This window comes from Orcinus orca, chromosome 14 (assembly GCF_937001465.1).
Source record: "Orcinus orca chromosome 14, mOrcOrc1.1, whole genome shotgun sequence".
Lineage (NCBI taxonomy): Eukaryota > Metazoa > Chordata > Mammalia > Artiodactyla > Delphinidae > Orcinus > Orcinus orca.
This window is the reverse complement of record NC_064572.1, coordinates 73,517,661-73,537,378: the sequence shown is the minus strand read 5'-3', so window position 1 is coordinate 73,537,378 and position 19,718 is coordinate 73,517,661. Positions and strand designations below refer to the sequence as shown.

The 19,718-nt window shown below is 46.8% G+C and overlaps 1 protein-coding gene across 33 annotated transcripts in view; it reads right to left on the bottom strand.

Moving 5' to 3' along the window:
* TCF7L2 (transcription factor 7 like 2) overlaps positions 1–18,902 on the bottom strand; it is a 197,851-nt gene extending 178,949 nt beyond the window's left edge. For 4 of the 33 annotated variants that reach the window (XM_033421007.2, XM_033421003.2, XM_033421000.2 and 1 more), the window contains exons 1-4: positions 18,064–18,897; positions 17,720–17,786; positions 17,386–17,510; positions 5,338–5,406 (exon numbers count right to left, since the gene is read on the bottom strand). In XM_033421007.2, coding sequence (XP_033276898.1) covers positions 5,338–5,406; positions 17,386–17,510; positions 17,720–17,786; positions 18,064–18,252 — 450 coding nt within the window. In that variant the 5' untranslated portion in view covers positions 18,253–18,897. Of the gene's footprint in view, positions 1–5,337; positions 5,407–17,385; positions 17,511–17,719; positions 17,787–18,063 lie in introns of all 33 variants that reach the window. The other 29 variants (XM_012531565.3, XM_012531564.3, XM_004265832.3 and 26 more) reach the window with 14 other exon arrangements.
* Between the last annotated feature and the right edge of the window lie 816 nt (positions 18,903–19,718).

The window sequence follows — 19,718 nt, the reverse complement described above, 5'->3', positions numbered from 1 at the left end:
AAGCTCCCTTGATACGTGTTGCTCACTGATGAACTCCCCAGGGGCCTGGCACACACTAGATACACAATAAATATTTTTGAATGAATGAACAAGCATTCTGAGGTATGGACTTAAATGAGACAATTAGGCTAAAATGCACCACTATAGCAAGTGAATGAACCTTTTGAATACGTTAACTGGCACCCAGAGGCTTTGTCAAACTACTCTAGTGAAATGACATCTGTGTCTGTCTGTCTCTCACATACACACACACACAAACACACACACACACACACACTGCATTCTTTGTGGAAAATGGACATGAAATCTCACAGCCAGTCTGGTGATGGGACTAAAGAACTGTATGAAGAACTGGCTTCTGCGAGTTCTCCCTCTTAGCCCAGATCTGCTCCTCAACGGATATCGCAAACCCTCACAAAACCTGAAAGGCCAGGGAACTTGTGGAGCAAGGGAGGGCCTAGAACTCAAGAGACGACCATCCGAAACATGAACTAGGGAAAAGCCAGGCACCCTCAAACATCCTGCTCAAACCTGCTGGTACAATTCTCTGGACATTTTTATCACGAACACCAAGGATCTACTGGGGCAAAGAGATGGACCCTGAGCCATAGAACCTCAGGAATCTTAACAATGTTATGATACGGACAAGACTGAGTGCCAAGTTCACATTGAAGAATAAAGGACCAAGAGGGGACAGGACACTCTCCAAATTGTATCCTTCTCTCGCTGGCTCCACAAAGCACCCAGGCCCTGGAGGAAGGTCCTCAGGCCGTAGTGAATCATGGCAGACGAGTTCTAAGACCAAGCAGAATGGTATGGGCTGGGAGAACTCAGATGGAAGCTTGCAGCCTCGAGGATGAAAGGGAAAGCAACACCCACTACAAAATCTCCACCGCTCAGCTGTGTAAACAAATAAAATGGTCCATTTCTTCTGGATCCTCTCCTAGTTGTCTTTGTGCACGCACACACACACACGCACACACACACACACACACAAACCACTGCACATCTGAAAAGAAAAACAACGAAGAAAGGTCTACACAGTTTGTTTTTGCTGCGTGTGGAGTTTTTTTTTCCTAAATCACATCTGACTTGGTGTTAAAACATCAACCTTTGGCCAAAATACTCTTAAAACAAAGGCTTAATTGGTTGTGAAGTAGCCCTTCTGAAAACCAACGGAAACATCTTCTGTGGATCCTGACCTTGATTCCAACACTACTCTTGGGGTTGGAAGGAGTGTGGGAAGAGCTCTCTTCAGGGAGGTAGTGGAGACAGTGCTTAAACGTTTATCCACAATCACCTGCAGGGCACTCCTGGGAGGCACCTGCAAAGTGAGTCCACCTCTGCGCTCAGCCTGCAGGATCTCTTCCGGGTTAATGAAGACAGTGGGAGGAGTTCCCAGAAACAGGCCCCCCCAGTGGGAGGAGCTCCCACTGGGGCCAGAAAGCAAAGCCCTGCGTGAAGGGGCGTGCACTGGAGCTTGGGCAAGCTGGCCTCTGATCCCACCCAGATCTTTTTTTTTTGCGGTACGCGGGCCTCTCACTGTTGTGGCCTCTCCCGTTGCAGAGCACAGGCTCCAAACACGCAGGCTCAGCGGCCATGGCTCACGGGCCCAGCCGCTCCGCGGCATGTGGGATCTTCCCGGACCGGGGCACGAACCTGTGTCCCCTGCCTCGGCAGGCGAACTCTCAACCACTGCGCCACCAGGGAAACCCCGCACCCCGATCTTTTTACTGCTCCCCCTCCTGTGTGCCACTCACACACCCAACAACCACTATGCTGGTGCATTTCAAAAGATATCATTTGAAATCCAGTGTTCAAGTCTCTCTCAAAAGGGCAATGCAAGCTAAACACACATATCACTCTCCCAGTCCACTCCTGAGTGTGAACAGAATCCAACACACATATTCCTCCAAAAGATCTGGGTGAGAATGTTACTAGGGCCTTATAGTAGCAGGAAACTGGAAGCAATCCAAATACCCAAAAGCACAGAAAGGACACCTGCACTGTGGCACAGTACATGGCAATAAAAAGGAGCAAACCATGCTGCTGGCAATAACAGGGGTGAAACACACACACACGCTAAGTAGGGCCAGACATGAGACAGTCTATTTGCTACACAATCCCATTGCTAAGAAGCTAAAAAACAGGCAAAACTAATCCATGGTGATAGATGAAACTAATCCAGGGTGAGAATTTTGGTCAGCAGTCGTGGGAAGCTTTGAATAAGTGAGACCCCAGGGGAATTGGTAATACTCCTTTTCGGGGCCCCACAAACTACAGCCTAGGAGCCAAATTCAGCCACTATCTGTTTTTATGAATAAAGTTTTATTGGGACCCAGCTACACCTACACCTATTCCCGTAGGTATTACTTTTGGCAGCTTTCACACACAATGGCAGAATTGAGAGGCTGCCACTGAGCTTGTTTGGCCTACAAAGCCTAAAATACTCATTATCTGGCCCTGTACAGAAAAAGCATTCCAACCTCATTCTATATATTGCTTTGGGGGATGGTTTCACGGATGTTCACAAAAGTAAAAGTTCGTCCATCTCACCACTGAGGATCTGTGCACTGTGCTGTACTTATATCTCAATAAAACTCTCTACAAGTCAATAGAGTTAAATATCTATGTCTGTAAAAAAAAAAAAAGCCTTTTAATTTTTATTCCAATTATACTGTGTTAACCATTTAGGGAAAATACGGCTTTTGTGTTGCTCTTGTCTTTTCAAAACTGAGAGGAGTTAGGAGATTGTCAAAAGTGAGGAAGATCCCAACACATCAATTGATACTGTGTCCAAACCTTTTAGAAGAACATGACAGACGCGTCTAGAGAATCACTCAGAAGCCATTCACATAAATGTTGTACCTGGCCAAGTCCTGAGATTACAGGAGGGAAGGGAAAGGGGGAGGAATCTCATGGGATGCACGGTGTCATACTACTCTAGGTTATTTCAGGATATAGCTTAGGAAAGCAACCAGCTCAGCTCAGACTGAAATACTGTACCTATTAAGGTTAAACAGTTTTAAATTTCCAGGGAAGAAAATTCTGCCCTGACAATCACGCCACATCTAAGCCTTAAACTGGAGAATGGGGCAGAGGGCACACATCCGCTCTGCTCTGCACGAAAGCAGGGCCACCCTCTCCTCTCCCCCTCACGTTGCTACTGAGCTGCCATGTGCCTTGGGAACAATTTTATTGTGTCTGAGGTTTCCTCTTTTTTTCCCCTTTGCTTCTTTCGTTTCGTTTTGTTTCGCCATTTATCCTTTGATGGTCAAACTAAAATTACAGCTAGATGCCATGTGGCTTTGACCTCATCCTGGTCTAGCAGAGACTGGGGGAGAATGAATCCTCAAAGCATGGTGGTGCTGGGTCTCTAATAAAATATCTCTCTGTTTGCCCACATGGGCATCATGCCTTAGCAAACAGAAGCAGAGGAGAACAATACTACCTGTTCATGGACGAGTAGTAATGGTTTCAGTCCTCCAGACAATGAGCTCTGTAACTTACTCCATCTCCCTCCTGAGAAAGCGCTTCACACAGCCCGCACTGTGCCAGGTGGTTTGGAGAAAGACGAACTGCTCGGCCTAACAAGGGACACTTCAGCAACGGGTGTAAAGACACAAAACAGCTACTCTGGGCTCGGCTGGTCTCCCAGTGACATGGCCCCAGCCAGCCTTTCCACTCCAAGATAGGGATCATGATGCTATTCAACCTTGACAATTCCCATACCCCAGGCAACGGGATTTTCCAGCCCCCCCACAAGATGTGGCAGGCCTCACGACACTGTTCATCATCCACTCACCAAGAGTTAGGGTTCGGGCTTGCTCTCCAACCAAGCCCTGAGTCTATGCCCTTTTCTGGGAGCAACGTTCACTGTGCTGCTGATCAAAAGGAAGAAGGGTCCCCCAGGGGGAGTGCCAGCAAGAACACCAGCCCTGGGGACTTCCCTGGGGATCCAGTGGTTAAGACTCCATGCTTCCAATGCTGGGGGGTGGGCCACGGGTTCGATCCCTGGTTGAGGAACTAAGATCCCACATGCTGCGCAGCGCGGCCAAAAAATAAAACAAAAACAAAAAAACCCACCAGCCTTGGAAAGAATCTGGGGGTGGAGGAGCATCATCGAGAGTCGTACTTTCCCCTAAAATACACACACGGATCAGCAGCACGACTGCAGAAGGAATCCAAATATTTTTTCAATAAGTTACTGTCACCTTGAAATGAGTACAAAATACTAGGGGATCCACCGAATAACAACGTCTGCTGAGTCCTACTTTTCACTGGTGGAATAATTCACAATGTACCTGGGACAAAGGGCTACTGGAAAGTCTTCTCCAGACAGAGGCAGATTTGAAACAGCACAGCTACAAAGATGCGATATGGCTGTGGACCACATACACACACCCAAGTTATCCGCAAGGGCTAACCACAAGAAAGTGAGCGAGCAAGAGAAGAACGGAAATGATATAACCAAGTGACACCCGCTTCCAAGGAGAGAAGACCCCGGAGCCAGACCTGAACGCCCCAACAGCGGGTTTCAAAAACCTCCCCTTGAAGGGTTAACCCAGAAGCAGAGGACTCAAGAAGTTTCGGCACCATTAGTTACACCGTGAGGTCCATCCATCCTGGCCAGGCCAGGCAGACAGACGAAAATCGTATTAGTCTGCTCTCCCTCCACGACTGCACTCTGTTGGCATCAGTTCAGCTCTGAGTCTATATTAGTCCATGATTTGTTTAGCCTTTGGATTTAAGAGAATGGAAGTACTACGTGAGCAGGAAACAGGACACTCATCAGAAGCTGGGATCTGTCGCCTTTCCCTCCCAGCACTTCCAGTGTCATGTATCAACAAGTCCTAGAGAAATCAACATTTCAGAACAATCAGGTCAAAAGTGATATTCTTAGCACCACTTAACATGATTTTGATCCACCGGAAACAACTCTCTGGCTGTCACACAGCCTCCTCTGCTATCTCACCCCCCTTAATTCTTCCCATTCACATTCTGTCACCTCATGTGACTCCCAATTTAAGACCCCTCCTGAAGCAAAAAACAGTAGCCAAGCTAGGGGGTCTGTGTGCCCATCATGCCTGATCGAGATGCTCTTAACAAAAAAACACAGGCTTCTCCTTCTTTCCCTATCTTTAAATCATTTTAGCAGCATTTCTTCTGCTCTTGTTTCTTCTTTGCTTCCAACCTCCCCCGAAGAATCAACCACAACCACACTGCCATCATCACCACCATCATCATCACCTAGGTCAGGGGGAGGGGTGGAGAATAAGAGACACAAGAGACCTACACATTGACAAATCAAGCTTCGGGATCTCTTGCATGTCCTACCTGAATTGCAATCTGGTGTTCAATCGTTTTGTACGCAGAGTAATGTGTGCTCCCGGACTGAAAATAGAGCTGTAGAAAGAAACCAAATCAAAGCGTTCTGCTTATGTCACAAACTACAAGAAAACATCTTAAGCAGTTTATGAATAGCAGACAAACCTTCCTAGATTGAACTGCAGCCTTGGCATTCAATCAAGACCTCTGTATTTTTATTTGTTGCTATAAATAAGATGATCATAATCATCTAAAGTTTAAAAAAAAAAAAAGCACCTATTCAATAAGCAAAAGGGGGGTGGAGGGGGCCGGGAGCGAGGATCAATGACACGAAAAGGAAAGACGGACGCCCATTAAGACATAAAGGAAGCCAGTGTGCTGAGCAAGATGCTGCAGAAGAATTAACTGTATGCTGCAAACATCGTCAGAATTGCGACACGTAGGCAAGAGGGAAAGACTGGGAGAGAAAGGATGTGAGAAGCCACAAGACTGCAAAGGTACAAGCCCCCCAGAGTTCTAAGAACTAGGCTCTCACCCTCAAACACAATTCTATTCTGGGGAAAACAAATGTGGCAGGCAGAATTCAGGGGCCACTCGATGCCTTATACATTCTTTCGCAATGACTAAGCTATCCGTCCCAGGACGGCTCAGGACGGCTCTGCAGCCCGCACGCACTCTAGGAAGCCACACTTCCCCAAAGAAGGAACCAACCAGTGCCAAAGAGCCACTGAGTTTTCTAAAGACCACCTATATATTTGGGGGCCCCCGGGGGAAGGTACATCCCTGGTTCACCCAGACTCTCCACAGCAGAAGGCTAAAGTCTCTCCTGGGCCTTTCCCTCTGAAGCCCTGTAGATCTACCATCAAAGAAACGGGTAGCCCCAAATAAAAAGAAATACCAAGAGGCCTCTCCAAATTCTTCTTTTCCCAAATAGTACTTATTCATCTTGGGCTCCTACCAACTGGGAGAACAAAAACCATCTGCTGACTTATTTTATAAACAATACAACAAACACTAAAAGGTCTCAACAATATCTGAAAATGCATTTTAATTGGCCATAAACGAACAAATGATGAAGAATCACACGGTCCTATGAAATCACTGCCCATCTCCCTTGCAGTAATAGGCAAATCGGTTACATTTCCAAACACAGATCTGTATTACTATAGCAAACTATTGCCATTACTACCACTGTACGATTCCTATTACCAGAACCTTCCTGTATAGCAGTTCTTTAGACCCCATTATTTTGTATCTTGCTCCCTGCAAGAAAAATTATTCAGTTTATACAGGTTTTTATTTGGGGGGAAAAAAAAAGAAATTCACATAAGAACTTCTGAACCAACTCATACTAAACGCAACGCAGTAGTAATGAAATTTTTTTAATTGCCTAAATGCACACTGCTCATGGGATAAGGCTGTACTGTTCCCAGTTGGGGATATAGTGGGTTCTGAGATCACTGTATCTGCTCCAAGTGAACAAACAAAAACACACTGCCTGTATATATGTTAGGAGTCTGCTTGCTCCCAAACAATACTAATCAAAGTTAAAAGGGGCACAATAAAGGTGGGCCAAAAATATATATATTCCTTTACCTGTCAAAGCAGAGTAATGAATCACACTCCCTAAAACAACAGAAGATAAAGGCTGAGCCACTGAGATAAGCCCCCCTACGCACACAGCACTCCACCCCTGCACACACACACTCAGGAGCAGTTCATCCAAAGTGAGTCACTGAAAAAGACAGATGAATTTGCCCCCTTGGCCCCCCTGTCCTTTTTGTGAAAACTGCCAGTCAGTAAGGAGATCGCACTAATTACTGTGACAATTCTGCATTGTGTTAAAACAACTTTTGTGCAAGGGATAGGTTCCTCTGCGAGTTTGGAATTCCTGGCTGAGAGCAGCTCTTGTCGGAGCGAGGGACTCCCCTGCTCAGGAGAGAGAAGGCAACACTAAAACCTCGTCCCCCTTTTCAGCCGGTTTTATGCTGCGATTTTCCAACTGCCTGATTCAGAGCTTAATGGAAACTTGTCCAAGCTTTTCTTCCCACAAACCTTGCAGAGCCCTAAGGCAATCTTGCACTCAGGGTAACCACAGAAATCTCCTATCGTCAATTAAAATCGAATGGACACCTGATAACTAAGTATACGTCGAGTAAACAAAATTTCATATCATCACGGCCCTCTGAATAAATTAATGAAACTGTGGCTAATCCAAATTCAATTTCCATTTGTCCGGGTCCACACTTAATCCTCACGTTCAGCACCACCCAAACAACAACACAACCCCAGAGAGAATGCTACAATTAAGACAGTACAAATGCAGCTGCAAGGTCCTTAAGAATCTGGCAGGACAAAGTCAATTTCACCTTCACACACACCAATCTAACATCCCCAAGTAATGCAACTCCCCTCCTCAGGTATCCAGGCACACGGAATAACCGCCACCAGCTCATAAATCCACACAGTACAAGCTCCAATCAGCTCTTCACTCCCAGCCAGTACCCACTGCGTTGGAGAGATTTTCAGCTTAAACACTTCCCCCCAGCAACAGCGACGAAGACAATTTTCTCGTTTCTCCTTTGGGTTCCCACCCCCTCTTTTCCCAAATACTCTTTTCTAAAACACACCCTTTAAATACTGCTTTTTCCATCCCTGGAAAACACAGAGATGCCTTGTTCATTATAGTCTAGCTTTTTAAGACAAACATAAAATACAAGGACCCGGTAAAAACTTGGCATTCTAAACTGGAACAATAGTTTATTTATATCTCCGTAAAAAGCTAGAAGAAAGAACAAGAGAGGGTTGACCCTTTGTGCTTTTGTTTGTTTGTTTGTTTGCTTTTGGAAGATGAGGGGTGCTTGAGAGATCTTAGGTGGCGATCTAAGGCTCATCTGAGTTCAAGAACCAGGTTCCCCCAGGCCTGGACTCTTGGGACCACCCCTGCTCTTGGCCACCTGCAGCACTGCACGTCATTTCCGCATCCAGCAACTGGACTCTTGTACCCTGGGTCCGCAACACACCCTCACCGTGGTTCCCCCCTGCCCCGCCCCTCCCCAGGCACCCTGAAGCAGTACCACATGAGAACTCCAAGGTACTTTTCATGTCCTCTTCCTGTGAAACTCTCAACAAAACAAACCTTCCCTTCCTGTGTGCTTGTTTACAGTGGCCAAGCCCACCCAACCACCCATCTGAACACCTCCCGGTGACCCAGCCCCCTCTGGTCCAGAGGAAGAGCCATGGAGATGCGCTGGTGCTCAGCACAGCCTTGCCTACATTTTCCAGCAATTCAAAAACCAACGTTTTACGATCAACCACCTCCCTTATCAAGAAATCCTATCTTGATTTCTCTCATTTCATTTCTAATCACTACCACTGGCCCTAAATTTGATGTTTCAGATACAAGACATCAGAGATAGCCAGGGATGGGAGAAAAGGGAAACAGCTTTTTCAATCACAGAGATCTCATCCTCAGAGGCGACTAAAAATCTTGAAACACTACACTGGGTTTCCAACTTCCAGTAGGATGAAGATTAATTTTGTATGCCTATTCATTCCACTAAATTGGGAAGAGTGGGGAGCATTTGCTGTATTTCCAGTTTTATGAATCACCAAGCTTTCAATTAAAAAAAAAAAAAGAAGAAATTCAGATTCATTTTCTAAACGGTTTTGGTTTGGGGGATTTTTTGGTCCACCTTCCTCTCCCCTGTAGCTACCATGAGGCACTTGAAGTTTAATTTCCATGTCATTAGCATAAAAGGCAGAATAGAGGCTTAAATATCTAAGACTTTTTCTTAAGTCACCAGTCATTTTGCAGGACAGAGACAGCACCCCCAGCCCTATGCTGGGAGCCTCTTACATTTAGTGGGAAACTTCTGATCAGGCCTTTGGGTGCCTGCCCGCCCCCTTAAAAGATGCCAAGGGGACTTCTAACTTCCACAGGGAAGGCAAAGCCAGCACTGACTGCTAGGTATGGAGGCTTAAACATTCCTGCAAAGATCCAGACACAGAACATCTGTACCCTCCTACAACAACAACTTAACAAAGGCAACCCCTTTTCACTTCCTGGCATTCTCCTTCAGAAATTCTGCTGCAACAAAACACATGCCTTTAGACACAGGAACAATCTCTCTTACTGTCTCAACGTTCCATCAAATGTCTATTTACCCTCATTAATTTTTTCTTTTCTTTTCCTCAACCTGAAACCATCAGCTATGAGTCAGAGAACGATGATTAACTTTTACAGCTTTCATACACATCCACCTACTCACATTTGGGGAAAGAAGTATTGACTTGCAACACTGCCCGAGACCAAAATCCTCTAAGAAGAAAAAAAAGGGGGGGGGGGAATCACTTCAATAAACTTATATCTATAGGTCTATGGGGGATGCTACATTCATTGTTTTTCCACTTTGTGCTGCAGTCTCTTGCAAAAAAAAAAAGAAAGAAAGAAAGAAGTTGAAGTTGAACTTGGTTATGGTGATGGGCATTTCTGGATTGGTTTTTTTGAGGGAAAATTAGATGATTTTCTTTAAACATCAAAACATAATTACATTTCTTCAACTGTTTGGGAGAGGGGAGAATAAAGTGAAGCAAGTTTCCTGCTCTTGTCCAAAACACATTTCCAGCATATAAAAACACGTGGGCTAAAGTGCTGAGACATGTTCCTAACACAGCATTTTTCATTAAAAGTTGCTACACTAACACTCTTAAAATGATGCCCCATCATTACTCCACTTAGCAGTCACAGGCTGCACACTCATAACGAATTAATTTGCATTAATGTGGGTTTCATGTGTCCTTCCCTGGGTATGCCATTGTGATTCAGGCTTAATAAAACTGACACGACAATAACATAGTGCCTTTTATTTCACTTTCCCAAACCAACCAACCCACCCAAAGACCCACACAAATCCTCTCGATTTTTTAAGCATTTTGCTAATATATTTAGTACATCATAATTGGTCCAGCACGCAAGAACCTAGTTATCTTCTCAGTAAATATTTATAGCATCACTCTTTCCCATTCATTCTGCATTTTCTTAGAGAATCTCACTGTAGCCTACATCTGCAATTCATTGACTTTACAATTTACCACATGTTGGGATGGGAGAGGTCTTAGCTCCATTTGAATCACTACACAAATATGCAAGTGATTTATCGGTTTCAAACTAAAGACTGCAAGAGAAGGACTCCACTTTTCCTGAACATTACTTCTTCTGGCAGACCATGAACAATTACAGTTCGTACTAATTAAGCTCTGTAAATGTGCTGTGCCTTACTAATGTCTACCAGGCCTCAAATTTATTTTCATGATGCCAAACTTTAGCAAGCAATTTTAACTCCTTCAGAGCTGATCCCACTAGTAACCATTCCTTCCCCCTGTAGATCGACCTGTTTGGGGCTACTTCATGACCAAAAAAAAAAAAAAGAAGGAAAGAAAAGAATAAAATATTAGACATATTACCAGCCTGAAATCAGATGTGCCCAAGGAAGAAAAAAATCTATCCTGGGAAAACCGAAGAACACCAGGGCTGATAACCCGTTCAAAGATCCCACAGCCCCATCTTTGTAATGAGCTGTTAAGGGATTCATATCTGTCCCTGAGGGCTAGTAAGTTTCTGCATTCCATTGATTAGAAAATAAAACCTTTCAGCCTCTGTCTTGAAGTCTGGGTTGGATGGAAGGAAGGCTCCGGCCAGCAAGGACAGCGCGATCAGCTCCTACCCCCCTCAACAGTTACCCACACACCTCAGAATCCCACTCCCCCTTTACCAGGTGGTCAGTTTGTAACACACACACTAGAAAGCCCACTCTTTTAAGAATGAATTAAAATCAGGAGGATAACTGGCCTTCTCTGTCACATCGGGGTCTTGACCACAGATGCCCCATCCCCAGCTCCTCACACAGTAACTTACATGAAAGACTATCTGCTGCTGGATAGAGCTCTTTGGGTGAAAAGTGGATCGCGACCAGTTTTTACTGAGCTGAGCCATATAGTTGCTAATAGCCACCCCCCACCCATGGTACTTCTACCTCTCGCTAAGAAACTTCTAATCCCTAATTTCAATCAAGCCATTTCCTCATGCCCAAATCTCTGTCCCATCTTCTTACCCTTTTCTAATCTTTCTCAGGCAAGCATTTATTCTTCCTCCCCTGCTACTTTTCTGTGCTTCCTCCCCCCAGATACCAGTGCACTTCCCCCAAATGAATGGCCTTCCCACTCCCAAGGTAAATCTGGAATTTTTTTCTCATCTATTAATTCTTTTAATCAACTCTCCTCACTCTGTGGCACTTTTTTTTTTTTAAACCCTCACGTTAACTAGCGCACTCTGCAATGTGTGTATTTTCCCTTCCAGCTCAGTGGAACATGTATAAATTAAAGACCCATCTCCCGTATCAGGTTTCTTTAAGTATTCTGGGAAATATGCACAATATAGGCAAGAGGGTCTCAAAAAAAAAAAAACAAGAAAGAAAGGAAACAGGGAGAAGCCAGAAGAAAAGGAAAAAAGATGCAAACACCTAGAGCATCTTTGCTTTTGAAAAAAGGCATTTGTGCCGAGCCCCTCCCACCCACCCAACTGAATTTCCATTACTGAAAGTGCTCTTTATAAATGTGTGTAACAATAGCCTGGAGGAAAAGTACAAGTCGGCTGCCAAAGGAGGAGGGGGTGTCTGTCTCAGTAAGCTCAGATTGTAGGCATGGGGGTCAGAGGAGGGGAGAGGGCAGCTTTTGCGAAGGGGTCTCCACACCCCACCCCCATCTCATTGCTTATAATTAGTGAGAGAAATCTGAGCTACTGCCAGTGTCTGCGGACCTTGAATATTATAAGGCCAACGTGGCGTCAAATATCTTAACATTCATAAGTGTTATGGGCTGTAAATAAAGCCTGTGGATTTATGACCCGGTGGCGCTTGCCAGCAAAGGACTGGGGCACATTTCTTTCAGCAGACCTGTCGAGGTGCAAGTTTGCCTTTGGTTGTAAAATTAACCATTTCCTTCACAAATGTGCTCAATTGTAAGTCAGAGTTGAAGATTTAGTTACACGGTTGCCAATATCCACTCCCAGAAGAAACTCAGACGCCCACAACACAAGCCCCCTTCAAAAATAAAAGCCTCAAGAATTTGATTCACCCCGCTCCTTCTCAAAACTTCTGAAATGTGTCACCTCGAAACAGTTATAAATGTGGTTAAAGATATTATCTAATTCCACTCACCAAGACTAAAAAAGCTTACACCTACTTCCCTGGAAAGTGCTTATTTATTTGGCAACACCATGTTTTAAAAAAAACAATAAAGGAGTAAATCACTCCTTGCCTGAAGTTTTGTCCCTTCCCCCAATATAATGTCATCTATTTCCTGTGTAGGAGAGAGCCTCTGCTAAATCCAGGTTGCCTCAGACTTAACTGCCAGTAAACCAACTTCCACAGAACTTCCAGACAGCTGGGGAAAAGGTCCTCGGAGTTTTAGTCATGGTCCAGAAACACAGGTCCACACAAAAATTTGCAGCTGTCCTTTCTCTGCAGTGCATTTTTAATGTGATTCGGGGGCCCCTGTTGTGAAACATCTGACAAAATGTAAAATCCTCTTAAGATACCTTCTAGTTTACCCCCTGTGCATGTGTAAGAGAAGTTGCACCAACATTTCTCCACCAAGAAATCTAGGCGCTTTTCGTATGCACGCAGGCACCTCGTGGGATGTGAGGAGGCATTCAAAACCTGGAAAGACTTCTACTGTAATCTTTAAAAGCACAGCCTCTGGTGCAACTATTAAAATGCTGGTTTGCTAAAGCAAATATTTTTTTAATAGCATGCAGAACTGCAGTTATCCTGCGCTGCTAACAGAACAGCATTCTTGATCTGCCAGCCCCCGGAAACCTTCCTGTAACTTTTTCACAGCTTGCTAAGAAACAGAAAGCGGACCAGCTTCCAGCAGGGACCCTAAATGAAATCCATATCAGTAAAATTAAAATCAAGGTGGAAAACTCCTAGCCAGAGCGGGGATTGTTTTCCTCCAAATCTTTTCTCAATCAGATAGGGGGCATCAGTGAAAGCTACTTCCCTTCAGCAGTCAAAAGTTTCCAAAAACACTTCTTCCAGATAAACACTCCAACCTCCCGGACTGCCTCATAGTTTGTTTCTGGGGTTTCAGAAAGCTTTCATTTCAACAAACTGCAAAGCACTGGCATATTAAATTTATAATCATTAAAATATGACTTACTGGGTGAATGTTGAGCCCATAATCCAAACTGCAGACATTAAACCCCAACCTATAAAGATTAGCACGGAATTAATACTTTGCATTGAGACTGAAATCTAAACATGTTTGCCATAAATATTTCTGAAGGAGATGAAAAACAATTAGCATAAATACCAAAGAAGGGCAAGAACACCTGTTCTTTTTCAGGGCGATAAGCATTTTATTGTTCTCTATTTAAAATGTAATGACCTGTGTAATTACAGTAATATTACATTGTTATGTAGGGGCTTGGAATGTCACACTTTGAAAAGTGTTGTCAAAACAATCAGGGGTGAAGGTGGGGGGTAGGAGGACAATGGGGAAGGACCACCATTAACCCTTCACACTCTGAGGTCTAAATCTTTTGTATTAAGAAAGGATTATGCTGTTTGAGCGAGGAGAAAACATCCATTTTTCACCAGGCAGAAAGAGAAGCTGCTGCCCGGCTAAATAAAACCCCAATGAATAATAGGCCCCTCTTGGTTTCCTTTAAATGCTGGATTCCAAGTTCAAAAATGAATTCAAGATGCTGCTTATTTATTTGTTCAACCTAGTAGCAAACAGCTTCAGCTGAAAAGCAAACAACTTTGGATCAAAGAAGATGTGAAAGCTCTAATAATCAACCCCTTAAAAAGAATTTCAAACCTAACTGGAATTTCGGCCACCGTATCCCATATTCTCATTTGGCAGGAGGGAAAAAAGAAACGTAAAACTACTCTTTCCTATCTACTTTAATATGGTAACAGTATTCTTATCTTTGGTATATACAAATGTTACCACAATTCTAATATTTGCAGTTCTATCACCTCCCATCTCCTCAACCAGACCTCTCACCTTAATGCTTTTTTGTATTCGAACCTTTTTAAAAGCTGTTCCTATTACAGTATCAAAGGCTAAATTAATGTGATGGAGGAATCTTTTGTCATTTTAAAATAAAATTATTACTATCAAGCTTTATGGCATCTCCAGCAATTAAAGCATTATTCTTGAGATAAAATATTATTCATCATAAGCCCATTTAATGATACTCCTTAATTCTTTACATTCTTAAAAAGAAAAGCAGAAATCAGGAATCCAAAGAGTTTGCTTTTTAAAGGATGCAACTGTTTACAGGTACACTCATAAGTTAACAGAAAATGTAGCAAAAGAACACCACCACCAAGGAGGGTCCGGAAGAGAATAGAACATACAGCTAATTTGTCTTTACACCTTGCCCTCAAAAACACACTCTATGAAGCACTAAGAATTTCAGATGAGCATGAAAAGACCGCTATCTTGCCTATAGATTCCTTCGGCAGCTGTATCAAATCTGGAATTGCAAGCCGGCCCTCTGATCGAAGAGGTCAGGAGTGACACACAACAGCCTCTCAGCCTCATTTCCATGGCTCTACTTACCGGCTTAAATAACCTTAATTCTGGAGCACATCAGCTAACCCAGGTAACAGATAGGAGGAGGAAGGGCCTGTGCACACTAAAGATGTCTGTTGGTGTTTGACACGCAAATACTAAAACTGCCTCCTGACTTCAGAAATGTCTTCTCACACTCCATCTGATGTCACAGCATCAGACCACCCGCTATGTCCACAATTAAAATAACTAGACGCCGAGGGTTCCTACGATGCCCACAGAGGGGACGGGGGTTGTTGGGAGCCATCCTTTTCGCACCGGGAAATCATTTATTTACCTTTAACAGTTTCCCTGTTTCCTAATTACAGCGCAACACAACTGTTGCAGTTTCAGGAGATCTTGCGGCAAGATTGCCAGCGGTCACAGGCAGGAGTTTGCAAAGAGTCCAGAAGGCCAGCAAGCCCACCATCAAAGCTCAATATTCAGATGGCCTTTCAGATGGCTAAGTGGATTTTAAAATAATACCAGAGAGGCTTCCATCGTAGGGGGAGGGGAGGAGAGTAAGAAATTCTCAGGGTTACTTTGGAATGTCGCTTGGTCGGCTTGGTTATCACACAAACTCTCCGATTCTGAGCCGAATACTCCCGGTTCAGGATGCCCACAGGCTCCCAAGAAAAATACAACGTAACCGGACAATGTTTCCCCTACAGCTGCAACCCCACTGCCCGGCCCCCGCCGCCTGAAAGAACTGGCCCTGAAGGAGGAGGTCGGGCTGAAATGCTCTCCCAGCTTCCCAAGCATGCAGAAGCCTGGGCGCGCGGGAGGGGGAGGGAGGGTAATAATTATTTCTCTTTCCTGGCCATAACAAATGACCGGTCTAGCATGCCCTTGCCATTTTTGCCAGGGCCCCAAAAAACAAGTCAAACCTGATAGTTAATATTTTAATGCTTAAAAACACTTGTAGATCTGATCGACTCCCGTCCGGCAAACCCTCGGCGATTAGCACCGAATCCACGGCTGCTGAACAGTGGGTGCACTATTTCAAATTGCTATCTCGAGTTACCGAAAAATAAAAGAAAACAGAAGAAGTGAGTGTAAATAAGAGGTAGGGGGACCAAACCAGAGAGGGTGCAAAATGACAATCCCGAGAAGCCGGGCACAAACGTTTAGAGATTGCGTCTAGAGATTCGTAATCCAGGCTTTTTAGAGGAGGGTGGGACGGGGGGAGGGGGTTCAAGGCGAGGGCAGGGGGCAGAGGCCTGTCGGGGAAGAGGGTGAGCCTTATTCACAAATGTCACGGGGGGGCGCGGGACGCACGCCGCGGGAAGCGCCACCCCCCCGGAGCCTGGCACCCCGCGCCTCCCTGGAGCCCCCAAAGTTGGGTGGCCCACGATCAGCAGCCCAATCCCTTGAAAGAAGGGAGCCCTCGGCCTCCCTCACCCTCTATACACCCTTGGGCCCCGCACAACCTGGTCTCTGGCCCCCCAGGGCCCACTGAGGGCCTTCTCAGAAGCTGGCGAGCGCAGATCCCGCTATAAACCCCAAGGCACCAAAATTCCCTAGAAATACATCAAGTCCGCTCGGAGGAGGCCATCCCGGCTCCATACAAACCAAAACCCGCGGCCACAGGGGCCTCTCCACCCCGCGCGGCCCGGGAGAGCCCGCAGCCAGCGCGCCGGGCAGCCGAGCCGGCCACGGCGCCCAGGGCGCTCGCGGCCCTGCGGGGTGGCCCCAGAAAAGGAAGCCCAGAGCCCCCAAGTTTGCAGTGGGACCAGTCTTGGAAGCGTGACCTTCCAGGGGAAAAGGGAAGGAGGGCTGAGAGCCAGCCATCGCCACTAGAAAGCTAAACAAATACGCGGCCGAAAGAGAAAGACGAGGCGCTTCTCCAAGGCCCCGGGCTCCGCGCGCCCGCTAGTTCTCAAGTCCAACGCCTGGAGGACAATCCACTCTACCCCGCGCGTCGGGCGCAGCCCATTAACTCAGTCCCCGGCAGCGGCAGCCAAGGGGTTAACCGGGGAAAGCCCAAGACGCCACAGAAGAGGGAAGGAAAAGAGAGAGAGAAGGAGAGGGAGAAAAGAAAGAGCCACACAGTCATCTTCCCAGGGTGAAGAAACAAACACCACCACCAAAGGGGGCGGGGGGAATCAGAGCGCAAAAAAAAGTTCTTCTGATTCCCCCCCAACCAACAAAGCCCTGCTTGGAAAGAAAAGTCTCCCCAACATCACGAGGCAACAAACTGAAAGCAAGAACATGGCGAAGTGCAAACAAATCCAGTCCACAAAAGGCAGAAAAGTTTGGAGAGTTTCGGGCTGCCTGGGCCACAAGAGGGGGAGGGGAGGCGGGGAGGGGAGGAGGCGGGGAGGGAGGGGAGAGGGAGGGAGGGGGCAGGGCAGGGCAGGGGCCGCATGCGGGGCCGGGCGGGAGGCAAGGGTGGGCGGTCAGCGGGCGGGGGCCGCGCGCGGAGGCACTTACGGTTCGGGCGGTGGGCGAGAGCGATCCGTTGGGGAGGTAGGGGCTCGTCAGGTCGGGGATCATGATGAAAGGGTAGCCGGGATACGGTGGCCCCTTAAAGAGCCCTCCATCTTGCCTCTTGGCCGCTAACATGGCGGGGCAGCGAGGGGACGGCGGCGGCCGCGCGGAGCGGGAGAGAGCGAGGAGAAACTTTTTAGAAAGTGCCCCAAGTGGCTGGGCGCCCCGGCCGGGCCGACGCAAGGCCCGGCCGAGCGGGGCGCGGGGCCCGGGCGCGCGGGGCGGCGGGCCCGGGGGACAGCTCCCGGCGGCTGCGGGGCGCGCGGGGCGTACTCACCTTCTTCCAAACTTTCCCGGGATTTATCTCGGAAACTTTCGGAGCGAGGCGGAGGCCGTCTTTCCGCCTTCCCGGAGGGGTGGAGGTGGGGAGGGCGAGGGGCAAACGCCACGCAGAGAGGGGAGATGGGGGAGAAAAAGAATCAGCGAGGTGGGGGGGTTTGGGATGGGAGAGAAAAACAGGGTTACAAGTTTTTGCAATGGTGGCACCACACGCACACGCCGCCCGCCCGGCCCCGCGGCGTCCCGCCGCCGCCCCCAGCCCCGATTTCTCCCCTTTAAGCAACATTTGCCAAGCCCAGGAAATAGATTAAGAACCCCGCCAGCCCGAGGGGCTTTTCCTACCTCGGAATCGGAGGAGCTGTTTTGATTCGTTTCTGATTCATTGACTAGAGACGATTTGACATCAGCTAAATCCCTCTCTGCCGAGGAGTTTTCGGAGCTCTTCTCCTCTTGCTCGCCCTCGTCTTTGAAGGAAATCAGTTCGTCGTTGGCGCCTAGGTCATCTCCTCCACCGCCGTTCAGCTGCGGCATTTTTTTCACCCACCAGCAGCAATTTTGGAAGAAAAATGAAGGAGAAAGAAAAGCCAAAAAAAAAAAAAAAAACCAAAAAGTTTTGCCCCCCCCCCCAGAAAAATACTGCAAGAAAAAGACGAGTCCAAGGTGAACTTTTTTCTGCTTTGGGGTCTTTTTCTCCTGGGGAGGGGAAAGAGGGAGGAGGGGAGGGGAAGGGGGGGGAGATCTTCTGCACGCGTGAGTTTGGGTTTCTTTTTTCTCTCGTTCCCAAGGATCCGATCAATGTGCAAAAAAATAATAAATAAAAAAAGGGGGGTAAAAAAAAACACACACACCAACAACAACAAGAAGTCAGATATAAAGAGCAAAGGGGGGGGAAGCCGAAGATACAGGAGGAGCTCGTGCCGCTCGGATTTGAGTGAGTTGAAGTTAGACTGAGAGCTTTTCAGTTCAAAGGCGGCGCTGATTGACAGATAGAAAAAGGGGGATCGAAATCCGGAGGAACGGAGTAGTCTGGGAGCGGAGATTATTGACAGGGAGAGAGGAACACACTCGCTTAATGAGATGCCGGGGGGCGGGGCCGGCCCGGTGACGTCTGCATAAATAAACAGCCGGGGTGGGCGGGGCGGGGGTGGCTAACAATGATCCTTTCGGGCGCCGGGAGAGGGAGGAGGGAGACGAGGAGGAGGAGGAGGAGAGGGGCGGGGGAGGGGGGGAGAGACGGAGGGAGGAGTGTGCAGGGGGAGAGGCCTGCGCTGAGTGTGTGCGAGCCTGGGAGTCTGGGCGAGGGAACGGGGACTCGCTCCGGGAGGGGGGTGGCTTCAGAAAGACAATGCGGAGTAGGAGAGGAGGGGAAGGGGGTGGCGACCGCGTCAGGAATCCGAGCCGAGGAAGGCGGAAGGAAAGCCCACTTGGGGGGCGGGGATGGGGTGAGGCCCAGAAAAAGTGCACTTTAGAAATATTAGAAATAAGTCTTAAGGAAGGGGAAAAGGAGGAGAGTATTGTGGGGAAGGGGTGCGGGCTGGTGTTTAGTGGTTAAGCCAGCAATGAAATCGGCCACCCTTGGGCGGGATATAAGAGAAGTGGTCAAAAAGAGAGATCAACCCTCCACTTTCAGAGAGCTTGGGGAAGTGGAGGGCTGGGCAAAGTTCCTGGTTATCTGCAATGAAAGAAACTATTAACCCACGAGGTCTTCCCTCCCCTTTCTTGTTTATTAATAGTGAATCATTTCATTAAATCTTAAGTCTCACTAGAATAAATATGCCAAGATGACTTTTTATCCAAAAAACAATCAAATACTGTAGTGTTTGTCAAGGGCATTAAAAATATCCTTAAGGAAAAATACATGATTCTTTTCAATGTAGAGTGTTGTTCTTTTTTTTTTTTTTTAAAACTGACTTTGGAGGTGGTAGGAAATAAGCTAGGATTCAAAGTCCTTTCTGACTTTGGAGGTGAAAAGTTTGGGCGTTAACACCGCCAGGGAA